The sequence below is a fragment of the Mesoplodon bidens genome (genome assembly GCF_964165515.1).
Source record: "Mesoplodon bidens genome assembly, chromosome: 4".
NCBI lineage: Eukaryota > Metazoa > Chordata > Mammalia > Artiodactyla > Ziphiidae > Mesoplodon > Mesoplodon bidens.
The window spans coordinates 150,269,363-150,282,695 of NC_138160.1; the positions used below are offsets into that span (position 1 = coordinate 150,269,363).

Sequence of the window (13,333 nt, forward strand, 5' to 3'; positions counted from 1 at the left end):
GCCACATGATGCCGGGTGACACTTACTAAGCCTGGGCAATCACTGCTGTTCCTCAGGCGAGGGCGGCAGCCCTGCCAGATCAGGTGGAGTTTGACCCTCGCTGGGCCCTGGCAGCCACTCCATGGGCGACGGCTGCTTCTCCACAGGTGAGGGCTCCACCTCCATTGGCTGCTCGCTGGTGGATGATCCTCTCGCAGTTGGTGGTGGAGTTTCCATCAGAGCAGTGAGATTCGAGTTGGAAACTGGCACCGTCCCCTCCTTGGGGGGCCCGGGCTCCTTTTGCCAGGTGTATGGCCAGTTCTTCCAGGACAGTTTCTGGATCTTTCAGAGGGATGTCTTCTCCTGCAAGTGTGCTGACTGGCTCTTCAAAGACAGCTGGCTTGAAGGAATCACCTGGCTCTCCTCCGCTGATAGTGGTGTCTCCTTGGTTGGTGGCCGACTCTCGGGAGTATATGGCCACGGCTCATATGACAGTGACCTCTCCTGCCTCTTCGGCAACTTCTCCTGGAGAGACCCGAACAGCCGGTTTTGGGTGAGAGAGTGCTGGCTCTCCTGATAAGGAGAGGACTGCCCATCCACAGGCAAGGATGAGCTCACCTCAGAGGCAGGCTGAACATCCTCGGAGGACACCTTCCCCTGGTGCTGGCGCCTGTTCCTCCCCAGGAACGACATCTTCCTGGGGTACCAGGAGGACTCCTCCATGCTCAAGGGCAGTTCATCAGGTGGCCTCGTGTGATCAACCAGCATGTCGCTGTTGACCCCTGGTGACCTCCGCAGAATTGTGCCCTGCGTGATGAGGCCCGCATAGCCCTCCCAGTGGGAGAAGGCATAGCTGGAGCGCCGGGTCCGTGCCTCCCGGAGGACATGGGGTGTGGGCTCCACGGTGATGATCTCCTCACTTGTGGTCTTCTCCTCCTCCTCCTACAGAGCAAAGGGGAAAGCAGGAGTCATCAGCCTCCTAAGCCATGTTGACTGCTTTCGGGTCACCTGCCCCTCCAGTGGGGGCCAATCAGAGACCTAGGCCACCATTGACTGGCCAGGCTCTTTCCTACCCAAGTTGACCCAACTGGAGTCCTCCATGGGACCTGACTTTTTTCTCTTTTTCTTTTTCTTTGGCCACACCACGCAGCATGTGGGATCCTAGTTCCCCAACTAGGGATTGAACCCGTGCCCCTTGCCATGGAAGTGCAGAGTTCTAACCACTGGACCCCCAGGGAAGTCCCATGGGACGTGACTTTGGACCAGCCAATCAGATTCCTTCCCTAGGACCTGACTTTGGATGAGCCAGTCAGAGTCTGGGGCAGCCCAATGTCCAGCCTGTGTGGCTGAAGGTGGCAGGTTTGTGGCCATGTCCTAGTCCATCATTCCAGTCAATTCTGGGGCCCAGCCCAGCTGCGACCCATCCTTCTAGATTCTGATTCCATGAGCCAGTGAGTCCTCTCCCCCACCTTTTTTCACTGTGGTAGTAAAATACACATAACATAAAATGTACCATTTCAACCATTTTTAAGTGCACAGGTCAGTGGCATTAAGCACATTCACACTGTGGTACAACCGTCCCCGCCATCATCTCCAGAACTTTCTCATCTTCCCAAACTGAAGCTCTGTCCCCAAGAAACACTGACTCCCCACCCCCCCACCCCCTGGCCGCCACCATCTACTTCCTGTCTCTATGGATGTGACTCCCCCAGGGACGCCCTGTGAGTGGGATCAGACAGTATCTGTCCTTCTGTGTCTGGTTTATCTCACTGAGCATCATGTCCTCAGGTTCATCCACATCGTAGTAGGTGTCAGAACCTCCATCCTTTTTAATGCTAGTATTCTTCTGTGTGTCTATATCACATTTTGTTTATCCATCATCTGCCGACGAGCACTGGGGTTACTCCTAACTCCCCCTTTTGCCTGCCCCATTTCCAAGTCATTCCTGTCACCTTGACCACCAAGCCCTAGTTACTTCCTGGCGGAAGTCTGACGGCGCCAGCACTGGCCTTTTGCGTGCTTCCACTGCCTCCACCCCAGGAAGTGCGGCCTCCCCTCTGGCCCCCCTGGGGGCACTGGGTGTGTGTCTGGTCTCCATCCCTGTACCCCCAGCTCTGCGTCTCTGTCGAGTCCCCGGCTCCCAGCTCAGGCTCCAGCTGCCGGGGTCCCACATATGCGGTGGGTACCCCCGCCCCTCACCTTGGGCCGTGGCTTCTGGAGGGCTTGGTAAATGATGTGGAAGGCCAGCACGGGCAGGGTGTTCAGTGACACGTTCAGCAGGGTCACCAGCAGGATGGGGGGTGGGACAGTACGCTGAGGTCAGCATCTGGTGACAGGGCAGGGTCGTGAATGGCCTGGGGTGTAGCCTCCCCCCCAACATCCCATCTCCTTCCCCTCCCTTTACCCCAGGGATGCCTTTGTGAAAATGCCCAAAAGACACCGACATCCCCTGCACACACAAACCCCCACCTGCATGGCCAAGGAGACTGAGGTTCACAGAGGGTGCTCCGACTGGGGTCCCACCAACTGCCCCGTCCTTGCTGGGGACTCACACAGAAATGGGAAGGTCTTGGGGGAGACCTTGAAGAGCCAGATGCTCTGGGTGAGCCAGGTCATGACCGCATAGAAGCAGAGGCTGAAGAAAATGGCCAGCACAGACAGGACGGTCCAGTACTTGGTGATGAGGATGATCTGAACAGGAAGGGGGCGTTAAAGGAGGGGGGCCAGGAACCCCGGGGTGGATCTCCATGGGGAGGGTGGCGGCCCAGCCCCTGGGGCCCGTGAAGGGGCAGGTCACTGAGCGGGAAGACCTCAGTGCCTGTCTGAGGTCCCCGGGGGTGGGGTGGGCAGGCGGCCATGCCTACCTCCATGGTGATGGACAGCAGTCCCGACAGGGCCACGATCACCACGAAAGACTGGTAGTCACTGAAGCTGACAGGCCCAGCTGAGTCACGGCTGATCCACAGGGTCATGAAGAAGTTGACCAGGGACGTGGCCGTGCCGTGGGCGATGGCTTGGAGAAAGACCCAGCAGTTGAAGAGCTTGTCCTCCTGGCCCGCCATATACAGCTCGGTTGCAACTCCAGGCTCCACTCAGCGCTCACGTCCTGTTGAGTTTGCAGTGGGGAGGCCGGCTCTCTAGGGACCAGGTGGGGACGTCCCCCACCCCACCCCAGTCCCCCAGAAAGAGAAGGTGGGGCAGAGACAGGACCATCTACAGAGAAGCAGGAGGCAAGACATGCAGCTGCTCACCTGCTCGAAGAGCCCAATGTAGAGAACCGGGAGGGTGGTGTAGAGCAGGTTGAAGAACGCCAGGAACCAGCCTTCATACAGAGGCTGGGTGTGGGGTGGGGGAGAGGGGGAGAGGGGAGGGAGAACGAGGTGAGCCTTCAGAGCCAAATGGCCAGAAACAGAAACCAGCCTTACCTGAGGAAACCCACCCAAGCTAGGTCAGCCCCTGGAGAGGATTCCAGGTGATTTCGAAAGTCAAGCTGCAAGCAAGCTTGGGGCTAAGATCAGGGCCACATTAAGCGATAAAGATTGAAAGATAAAAGGCAGAGAGAAAAACCATGGTCTAATTCCTTTATTTTTTTTAGTTTTTGAGGTACCTGGGCCTCTCACAGTTGTGGCCTCTCCCGTTGTGGAGCACAGGCTCCGGACGCGCAGGCTCAGCGGCCATGGCTCACGGGCCCAGCCACTCCGCGGCATGTGGGATCTTCCCGGACCGGGGCACGAACCCGTGTCCCCTGCATCGGCAGGTGGACTCTCAACCGCTGCGCCACCAGGGAAGCCCTCAAATGGTCATTTTAAGAAAACATTCTCTGGCCCGCAGACCTGTCTGTAGGATCGGGCTGCATATTTGGCAGAGAAGGGAAACTGAGGCCTGGAAGATGACAGGCTTCTGTATATGGGGTGGGGCCTCTCTCTCCCCTCCTCTGCGTCCCTCTCCCCAGCCCAGGGCAGGGGCTCTGAGGAGCTCACCAGGACCACCAGTCTGTTCATCAGATGGTCTATCTTGGTTCTCTTCAGATGGATCTTGCCACAATTCTTCATGATCTTTGTGTCAAAACCTGCAGGGTTTCCATGCATCCATGCATCTCTCCATGCATCCATGCATGCATCCATCTACCCCGAGCCCTGCGCCCGCGCTTGGCCGGACACGCACCTGAGTTCCTCTCCTCCTCAAGGTCTTCTCGGTACGTGAGGCTGCCCATGCTGGTGGGGCTGTCGAGGAGAGGGGTCTGAGGTCACACTGGCGGCCGGACAGTGCCCACCACTTCACCTTCTTTGAAATGTCACTTCCCATGTCCATCTGCTGTCCCCTCCCCAGGCTCTGGAGGTCCAGTCACCAGCTGTGAGTCCTTCCTCGTTACAGCCGGTCACCTGGCCGCTGCTCCCCACCCCCATGGCCCCCCATGGTCGGCCCCCACCACCTCTCTGGGGCCGATCGCACCCACATCCTCCCGGGCCCCCCTGCTGCCCCTCCTGCCCCAATCCCCACATGGCACACGATGCCCAGCCTGGTCAGGTGCTCAGTCAATGTTTGTTGACAGACTAAATGGGGCCCCAGGGCTCTCCATCATGTCTCAAAGTGTGTTTGAGGACCAAGGGGCTGAGAGGTCTGAGTGTGGTGTTGGGGCAGGGACCACCAGCCCTCCACAGAGCCCGGAGCCCTCCCACCAGCTAGTTCATGGTCACTCCTAGTCCTTCGATGCCCTTGGCAGCTCCCCAACTGACTCCCACTCCCAGCACTCAGCAGCTCCCTACTCCCCACGCCCTGGCCCCGCTGTTCCCTCTGCCGGGAGCACCATTCCCGCTAGAATGGCCGGAGCCTCCTCACCCTTCCGCTCTCAGCCCCTACTTCTCCTACTGCCCAGCCTTGTCTGGCGCCTCCTCTGGGCTTCCCCTCTTCCTGTGGGATTCCCCCATCCTAGTTCTGATCACCCTCTCTCCTCTGCTTCTTCCCCTGTCTGGGCTGCCTGCTGAAATTGGAACCTCCCAGGGCAAGAAATGCTGGCGTCTGGGTCACTGGTCCCGGGGCCCGCCCCCAGGGGGAGGGCCTGGCTCAGGGCCAGCTCTGATGCTCCTGGGGGCCCGAGCAAGGCCAGTGCCCATTCACCAGATGAGGAAAAGTGAGGCTCAGGGTGAGGCTCATCCCGTGGGGCCAGAGCCGGGATGAGCTCTGGCCCCACCGGAGCCAGAGCCGGGGGAAACCCGGCCGGGGCCAAATGGGGTTAGACGAATGCTGTGGGCCAGAATTCAATCAAAGCGTATCAGGGGGCAGGGACACGCCCTCCCCCCTCGCATTTTCAGCTCACCGGAACGCCCACTACCCCCCGGGAAGCCCTGAGCATTCCCGCAGCGAAGCGGTTCAGGGTTCGACGCCCAGCCCCCTGGGAAATGCACCTGGAGATCCGGGCCCACACGACACCGGGCGCTCCGGCGCCCGTCCGGACCTTGGCTCACGCGAACCTCTAGGGGGCGACCCCGCCGCCGCGGCTGCGGCCTCCCGCCCTCAGACCGGGCAGAGTCCAGAGAGGGTGCGCGGGCGCCCGGGGACGCACGGCTGCGGGAGCGCCGCCGCTCACCTGCGCGGGCCGGGGCGGTGGGGGGCCGGGCTTCCTGGGGCGGTCCGCAGGCGTCCAGGGCGACGGACGTGGTGGAGCTGTTATCCCGGTGCCAACAGGCCTGAAACGGGCCTGAAACGGGCGGCGCGGGCGCGGGGCGGGCCGGGGCGGAAGGTTGGGGCCTAGGGGCGGGGCCGGGCAGAATGCAGGGGGCCGAGGGCGGGGCCAGGGTGGAAGGTGGGGCCAGGGTAGAGGGGGCGGGGCGGGACCCCAGGGGTGGGGCCAAGACAAGTTGGGGCGGGACAGAGGCGGGGCCGAGCTGGGCCGCCTCGCCGAACAGGGCCAAAGGGGCGGGGCCTAAGGTGGGACCGAGCGGGACCTCGAGGAGCTGGGGCGGGATGGAGGAGTCTTAATCTGGGCCTGGGTATTAAGGGGCCAGTTGCTGGCGGGGGTGGGCTGGACCCGGCTGAAGCCGGGCGGGGCCGGATGTGTTGGGGGGAGACGCTAGGGGCGGAGAAAGGACGCAGAGGAAATCGCAGGTATGCGGGGCGTGAGTCTGAGCTGTGTGCGCGTTCCAGTTCAGCGAGCATGTCGTACGCGCAGGTACAGTGTTGGGCGCCGGGCTGGGAGAGGCTGTTAGAACCACCGAGATCATCCCGCCAGGAAGAAGCCCACAGGGTTCTAGCCCGGTGTGTGTCTACCCAGCGTGCGGCCGGGACTCCGGGGGCCTTCCTGGAGGTGGTGACAGGGGTGGGAGACAACGATGAGGCTGGGGCAGCGTCCAGGCCGGAGATGGGGGACTTGAGCCAGGGTGGGGAGGGTGTGTGGGAGGCGCTACTGAAGGTAGGATCCTCCTAGGAGGGGCAAACTTGGGGGTTCAGGGGAGGTGATTAAGCTCGGTTTTTCATATTCTTTTAGGAACCCTTTGAAGCGCAGAAAGTAGGAAGGTACTGGACACCTCCACCACCCTTTCTCCCCAGCCTCGGGGTTGCTCTCTCCCTCTGGCTCAGCCGCCACGCAACAGACCGAGGGTGCCTGTCTGACTGTGCCCTGCCTGGGGCACGGGCATCCCCTCTGAGCTGATGTTGGGTGAAGGAATGAATGATGGGGATGGTGACAGCACCCAGGAGCTGACCGCCCCCATCAGAGCAGCAGCCTCCCACTCCCATTTCTTGGGAAGACCTGCACACCCAGCGGCCTCTGGGGGATGCCAAGTAAACCTCTCCTTTCCTTCATTCACCGGGGAAACGTTCGTCCAGCCCTACCCAGCGGTTACTGAGAAAGACACTGCGGGGAGGGGCTTGGACAAACTGCTCTAACAGCCTTTAGGAGACACCTCACCCGGTATGCACCTGTGAGGAGGGCGTCGGGATCGGTTCTCCCCCCTGGGACGGTGACAGAAGGGAGAGGAGTTTCCCAAGCAGCGAGTTTGCAAAGGCTCTTTGGCCTCCAAGAGGCAGCAGTTTCGGCAAGCTGAAAGCTTGCACCCCACCCCCAACCACCCCCACACCCGGGAGCTCCTCTCCCAACTGCCCAAGGCCTCCCTGGGGCACTCATGCTCTGGGGAGGGGGACAGACCACACAGAAACGGGGCTCCTGGGATGCTGCCTGCATCCTTTCTTTAGAAGAACACTCCTTGTTCACAGAGGGTGGGGGAAAGTCAACTGGCCACAAGAACAGCCCCGGAGGGACACGATGGTGGCAGGGGCCTGACTTCACCAAGAACCCTCCCCTCAGGGCCCCTGTTGACAGAGAATGTTGCTCACCATCAAGCCTTCTGCCACTGCAGCGCCACCCCCCTTCCCCACAGTGGTGCGCCATGAGGGGATTCAGGATGGAGAAAAACCAGATACTGGCCCTGGATAGCTGAAGTGCGTATCAAAGGAATGATTTCAGTGAGCCCAGACAGCATCTAGCATCTTCCCACACACAGAAAAAGCACAGCAATCATTAACTAGAGATGTCAGCTTTTTGTGATTAGCAGGAACCTTTCGATGTTTGACTCTGTTTTTTTTTCAGCAAAAACTCCGAGGAACAGTTCCTCAGAGCTTTATGAGAGGCAATGTCTTGGACTACAGTCCTCAGTAAGTTCCTGGAATAAAACGTAACTCACAGCTTTCAGGTCTTGTATTTTTCAGTCGACACCCCCTGGGAACTCTGCAGCCCTGGCTGCTGTGTCCTCATATGGGAGCCTGCCCTCTTGGCCTTTAGCAGAAGCCAGAGGAACTTATGCGGAAATGGAGTGGCAAGGGGGTCTCCTCCAGGCAGCCCTCCTTCCAGCACCTTTGTGCTCCTGCACTGGGACCTGGCGCCCCCCAGCATCTCCCCGACCCACGAGGCTCTTTGGGCTTCACTTTTTGCTTTACCCAGTGGCTGCCTTTCCCTTCCCAAGTTAGCTGCTCAGACAGGGAACAAGCAGCGGTGGTCGGGGTCTCCCCACTCCCAGCCCTGTACGCAGGCCCCACCTCATGAGTGGGCAAGACAACTCCAGTCCCAGGGCCTGGCCGCTGGCCCCACTGTCACGGCACCCTGGGGCCGGAAGCATGGGGCCCTGGTCTGCTCTGGACACTGGTCCTGGGGGCAACCCGGGCACTGGGCTGGTTTTTGTGAAGGACAGCAGGATCCCATTCCTGATTCCCCCCGTTACGGGTGACAGTGACCTCCACTGTGTGTGTAGAGCCACATCTGGCACCAAGAACACCTCCAGACGCCATGAGCTCTAAAATCCATACAAACGTTTATTCTGCCCCTGCCTGGGGGTGGGGGAGAGAGGATGCAGGAACTGGGGCGCTGTGGGCCTTTACAGACAGCCCCCGGAGGAGGGCGGGGCTCTGGCGGGAAGACAGCGTCCAGAGGCCGACGGGCCCTGGGGCGTCCAGAAGGCAAGGCCCTGGGGGCTGATAGAGGGACTGGCTTGGTTCCCAGAACTCCCAGGTCCTGGCGGCTGCTGGGGTGCCGGTGCTCCACTCCCAGCCCTACCCCCGTCCCCCGGGAGGGAAGGCAGCACCAGGGTCTTGCTCCTCCGGGTGGGGGAAGACAACTGTGCAAGTCATCAGGTTTAAATTACAAATAATAAAAATAACAATACAAAATAAAAAGACAACTCCTGTCATAAACAAACCCTCGACAAGCCTGCCCGGCCGCCCCCCGCCCACGAGAAGGAGCAGGGGCAGGTGGTCTCACTGCCTGGGGCACGAGCAGGGCCCACTGGGGGTGCCAGGCGGGAGGGCCCCGGCCTCGCCCGTCGAGTCAGCAGCAGTCTCCAGAGGACAGAGGTCTGGGGCAGAGAGGCAGGGACGGGCAAAGGGGTGCGGCGGGGGCTCGGGGCTCCGGGGTCAGTCTCGGCGTTAGGCTCTCGTGGCCTCCGGCTCATCCCGTTCTCTCGGTTTTCTGTGTCTTGGAGATGTGGACAGGGTTAGATCTCGAGATTTATTGCACTGTTTTGGAAGAGGCCTGGGGTCGAGAATGGGCTGGGGCGGCAGGAGAGGAGGGCGGGCGGGCGGGCGGGCAGGCGGCGGTCACCGCTTGGTCTTGGCGTCTTCGCGGATCTTCCAGATCACCAGGTGCATGCAGGCGCTGGCGTCCTCACTGGAGCTGTGCCCGTCCACTGCGGGGCAGACAGATGCGTCAGGGCAGGGAGTCCGCGGCCCCCGCGGCCCCACGGCCCGGCACTCACCATTGTCCTGGATGATCTGTCTGAGGTAGTCGGCCATGAGATTCCGCAGGGAGCGCTTGTAGGGGAGGCCCAGGCGATGCGGGAATAACACGGACGTGTCCACCACGGTGCTATGGATGACCTGCGGGCGGGCAGGCGGGCGGGTGGGCGGTCAGGGACCCCAGGAAGGCTGGGGTGGCAAAGGGGGGAGGGGGACGCCGAGTGCCTGGTCCCTGACCCCACAGCTCCCGCCCTGGGCTGAGGGCAGCAGGCCCCAGACGCCCCCGCCCCCCCTCTGAGGACCCTCAGGGAGCCGGAGCTGGAGCCGAGGCGGGTGGGTACCTTCAAGGCCAGCAGGTCGCTCTCCAGGCTGTGGCCGACGAGGATGGTGTCTGAACTGAACATGCTCAGCAAGACGGCCTGGACGTCCCGCAGCGAGATGCTCGTGTCCGTGAGGTCGGCCTCGGTCACCCCCGAAAACCTGGGGCGGGAGGATGGAGGCCTTAGGAAGCTGGGGAGGGCATGGGGACCCCAACCCGGGGGCTGGGCTGTGGGCAGGAAGGCTGGGCTGTGGTGGGAAATGGTCCTGCCAGGGCTCCCAGCTCCTTGGTCAAGGGGTCCAGGGTCAGGGTGGGAGGGGCACACCTAGTGTTATAGTCGACGATCTCGTTGTCCGGCCTGACGAAGGTGTCGTACACAACCCGGAGCTCCGTGTCCACCACCGTGACGCGCGTCAGCTCCAGGCCATACGTGGTGTAAGACTGCGGGGCCACAGGATGGGCCTCAGACGCAGCACCCGGTGGCCCACCCCGGCCCCGCACACCAGCCCTCCCGCCTAGGCCACCCCTGTCCCTGAACCCTGCGGGCGGAGGCACAGCTCCCACTCTCAGATACGGAAACCGGGCCAGAGGCCTTCCGGGGCTTCTCTGCGGGTCGAAGGGGGCGTGAGCCCGGGCACCCTCCCGAAGCCAGAGCTGTGCTCACGAGGCCCACGCACCCTCCGAGTGCCAAGGTGGCCTGTGTGTGCCAGGCCCTCGGACGCAGGCAAGGCTGTGATGTGTGCTCAGCGGGCACGTAGGCCTGGCTGCTGTTCACCCTCTTATCATGGCACCTGCGCTGGCCCGAGGCTCTGGGTAGAGGTATTGGGGCAGCCCTGCTGGGAAGCCGGGCCGCCTCACCATTTCACAGTCGAGGGCATAGACTCCTGGGTGTGCATCTCCTGAAAGTTCTTTCTCAAAGGTCTTCACAAACCCTTCGAGGTTTTCCTTCCGGCCGTCCTGCACGTGTTGCTGAGGGTGGGAAGGAAGGAAGGTCAGGGCGGCAGGCTCAGAAAGGCAAGGCCGGGCTCGGGGCTGTGCTGTGCTGGTGGCTTTCACAGACTGTCCTCCTCTTCCCAAAGCCCCCAGACCAGGCAGGTAGATCAAGGATGGAAAAAGGGCAGCTCAGAGGTCAGGGCTCTGGCCAGAATGGGGGAGGGGCTTCCCAGGACGAGGAAGGGTCCAGGACACCTACCTTGGCGACCTGACAGCCGGCGGAGCCAATGGCGGCCGAGCAGCACGTGTACTGAGTCTCCCAGCCCCCGGCCACTGCAAGGGAGACACGGTCAGCAGACCTCCTTGAGGCCCTGGGCCCAAGCCTCCCGCAGGGAACTACAAACGCCGGCTAGTTTGCCTGCGCGGAGCAGGGGCTTCACAGTGCCCTTCCCTGGAGGGGTGCCATTCCCAACCAGGCAGTGAGGGGCCGGGACAGCTCGCAGACCCGCCCCCCCGCCCAGGCTTAGCGCGAGCCCCTCGCATTTGGTAGTGAGGACATGCCTGGCGCAGCCCCCAGGGAGGCCTGCCCACCCAGAGATGGGTCTGCGGGCGGCCAGCGGGCAGCTCCACCCCGTGTGTTCCCAGGAGAGGGAATTTGGCCACATCGGTGACAAAATGAAACAAGCAGCCGCAGGACAGGACGAACGCTTTGTTCCCGCTGGGGCAGAACCGCCCACGTAGTTCCACACGGACAGGTGTGGAAAGGGTGCATGGGGGCCCCATGGGGTGGGTGGCCTTCCTTTTATCTGCCCGGGGACACTGTCACAGGAAGACCTTTGTATTACTTTTCCCATGAAGAACAACCAACGGAAAAAGTTACAAATGGTCAGAGCTGGCGCCAGCCCAGCCCGGCGACCCGGCAGGGGTCTCACCTCGGTTCCGGCGGAGCCGCCCCCAGTGGTAGTAACACTCCTCGTCGCGCACGCAGCGGCCGGAAGAGGACACGAGGTACTCGGCGCCGCAGCGGCAGCAGACCCTGCAAGCGGCTGCGGTGGGGGACGGGGCAGGAGGAAGGGCGAGGCATCAGGCCAGCCTGGGCCGGGCCGTTCCCTGTCCCCAGATGGCCCCCTCCCTGCCCCCTCCGCCCCCAGGGCGGTGGCACAGGAGGTACTCACAGTCCTTGGGCTTCTTCTCCTCGGCTGTGAAGATGACGGCACCCCCTGGCTTCTCGGGGTGCGGGAAGGGGTAGCCGTTCTCCTTGAGCTGGGCCTCGGTGAGCAGGTACTCCTTGAGGCGGCTGTACAGGGCGGCCCCTGGGGACAGGGGAGAGGGGGTCAGCCCCCAGCAGGGCTGGGGCTGGACCCAGGAGCTGGGGAAGGTGGGAGAGCCTCCAGGGGCCGCACCCGGAGGAGCCAGGCTCACCTTTCAGATCCTCCACGCGGGGGCTGCTGGGACGGCTGAGCGAAAAGCTGGTCTTGGCAGCCAACTTGCCCCCCAGCACCACTTCATGGGACACCACCCTCCGGCCGCTGGGTTCTGGAAGGTGAGGGGAGGGTAAAGGAGGTTCAGCCCTCAGCCCTCACAAGTTCTCCTCCACCCTCCAGAAGGGGACGGCCTGACCTCTTTGGGGAGCAGCAGGCTGCCCGGCAGCCCCTCCACCTCCCCTGGACCCCCCCGGGGGTCTTCACCCCTTGGAGAAGGGAAAGGACTCTACACAGGCTCTGATGGCCACCTCGGGCGCTTTGCGCAGCTGCCTGCCGGGGAAGCGGGCCAAGCGGGAGAGCAGGCGGAGTGGACAGGCGCTAATGCATCCCTCGAGAGGGGTCAGGAAATGCCCCCCTGCCTTGCGCTTTGAAGAGGCCCCCATTAGTGGCGGCCCCTCGGTTCGCTGAGGAGGGCGGTTAACAGCGAAAGGAGGCTGTTCTGAGGGCACGGGGCCAGCGCCATCCTGACAGGAGCCTGGCAACCGGGTGGCCGGCGCGCAGAGCCTTTGTCTGACAACCTGCCGGTGGCCCGGGCATGGGGGCGGGGAGAGCTGGGCCCCGGTCCTCTGGAGGCGACTTACTGTTGAGACCAGGCCCGGTGCCAGGGCCCAGGCCACGCAGCTTCTTGAGGGTGTTCACGGCCACGTTCAGGTAGATGTTCTTGCTGGGGCTCCGGTCATAGGCCACCTTCTCCTCGTTGAGCGCCTGAAGGAGGACACTCGGCTCAGCCCCGCCCAGCCCCGCCTCCTGCCAGCCCCGCCCCACGCACCTTCTCTACGGCTTCCTGGTTAGAAGAGCAAAACTTGAGGCACTCTTCAATGAACAGGTTGAGATAGCGCTGGCGGATGACAGTGGGGACTTTGCCCCCGAACTCTTTTGGGATAACGGGCTTCTTTAAACTCTAGGGAAACAGAGACCAGCAGAGTGTGGCATGCTCCCGCCTGCACCCCGCTCAGGGTCTGCAAACTGAAACTGCTCAAAGCAGTAAGGCTACGGGTTAAATGGAAACAACGGGGGAGCAGGAAGAGGCAAGCTGAGCAGAGGGCTCACCTGTAAGGATGGGCTGTGCGCCACACGCTTGGGGGCCACGGTGGCGGTAGTCTTGGATGCCATTCCTGACAACGTGCGCGTCTTCAGAGGCTGGCTGCCCGGCTCGGGGCCGTTGGGGGGCTGGCTGCTGCTGGCCGAGAGGGTCCTCTTGGCACCTGTGGGGGCTGGAGGGGGACAGGGGCCATGAGTACGGGAGGAGAGCACGCCCATCACTGAGCTGCAGAGCACCAGGCAGCTGCGGCCTTTCAGCGTCAGCACGATGTGCATCTCGGGGCACAGGCGGAAGGGCCGGGGTCTGGCCTGCGGGCTGTGGAACGCCATTAGGCTCTTTCGGCTTTCGGGCAAG

General features: G+C 62.4%; 2 protein-coding genes across 3 annotated transcripts in view; both read right to left on the reverse strand.

Annotated features, from left to right (window-relative positions):
* ATP8B3 (ATPase phospholipid transporting 8B3) lies at positions 1-8,918 on the reverse strand (the record flags this gene model as incomplete). Its single annotated transcript, XM_081232666.1, is given in 14 exon segments — positions 1-324; positions 328-921; positions 2,179-2,282; positions 2,285-2,305; positions 2,532-2,670; positions 2,844-3,053; positions 3,056-3,085; positions 3,231-3,314; positions 3,960-4,048; positions 4,144-4,202; positions 4,923-5,160; positions 5,297-5,933; positions 6,247-6,399; positions 8,667-8,918. Coding segments are annotated over 14 exon segments (2,895 nt in total). The 3' UTR covers positions 1-39.
* Positions 8,264-13,333, reverse strand: part of REXO1 (RNA exonuclease 1 homolog) — a 20,573-nt gene continuing 15,503 nt past the window's right edge. For both annotated transcript variants that reach the window (XM_081234042.1, XM_081234041.1), the window contains exons 5-16: positions 12,988-13,151; positions 12,707-12,838; positions 12,519-12,642; positions 11,876-11,989; positions 11,629-11,766; positions 11,386-11,499; positions 10,713-10,786; positions 10,379-10,489; positions 9,846-9,961; positions 9,543-9,681; positions 9,222-9,342; positions 8,264-9,152 (exon numbers count right to left, since the gene is read on the reverse strand). In XM_081234042.1, the coding sequence (XP_081090168.1) occupies positions 9,064-9,152; positions 9,222-9,342; positions 9,543-9,681; positions 9,846-9,961; positions 10,379-10,489; positions 10,713-10,786; positions 11,386-11,499; positions 11,629-11,766; positions 11,876-11,989; positions 12,519-12,642; positions 12,707-12,838; positions 12,988-13,151 (1,436 nt within the window). In that variant the 3' untranslated portion in view covers positions 8,264-9,063. The remainder of the gene's footprint in view (positions 9,153-9,221; positions 9,343-9,542; positions 9,682-9,845; positions 9,962-10,378; positions 10,490-10,712; positions 10,787-11,385; positions 11,500-11,628; positions 11,767-11,875; positions 11,990-12,518; positions 12,643-12,706; positions 12,839-12,987; positions 13,152-13,333) is intronic.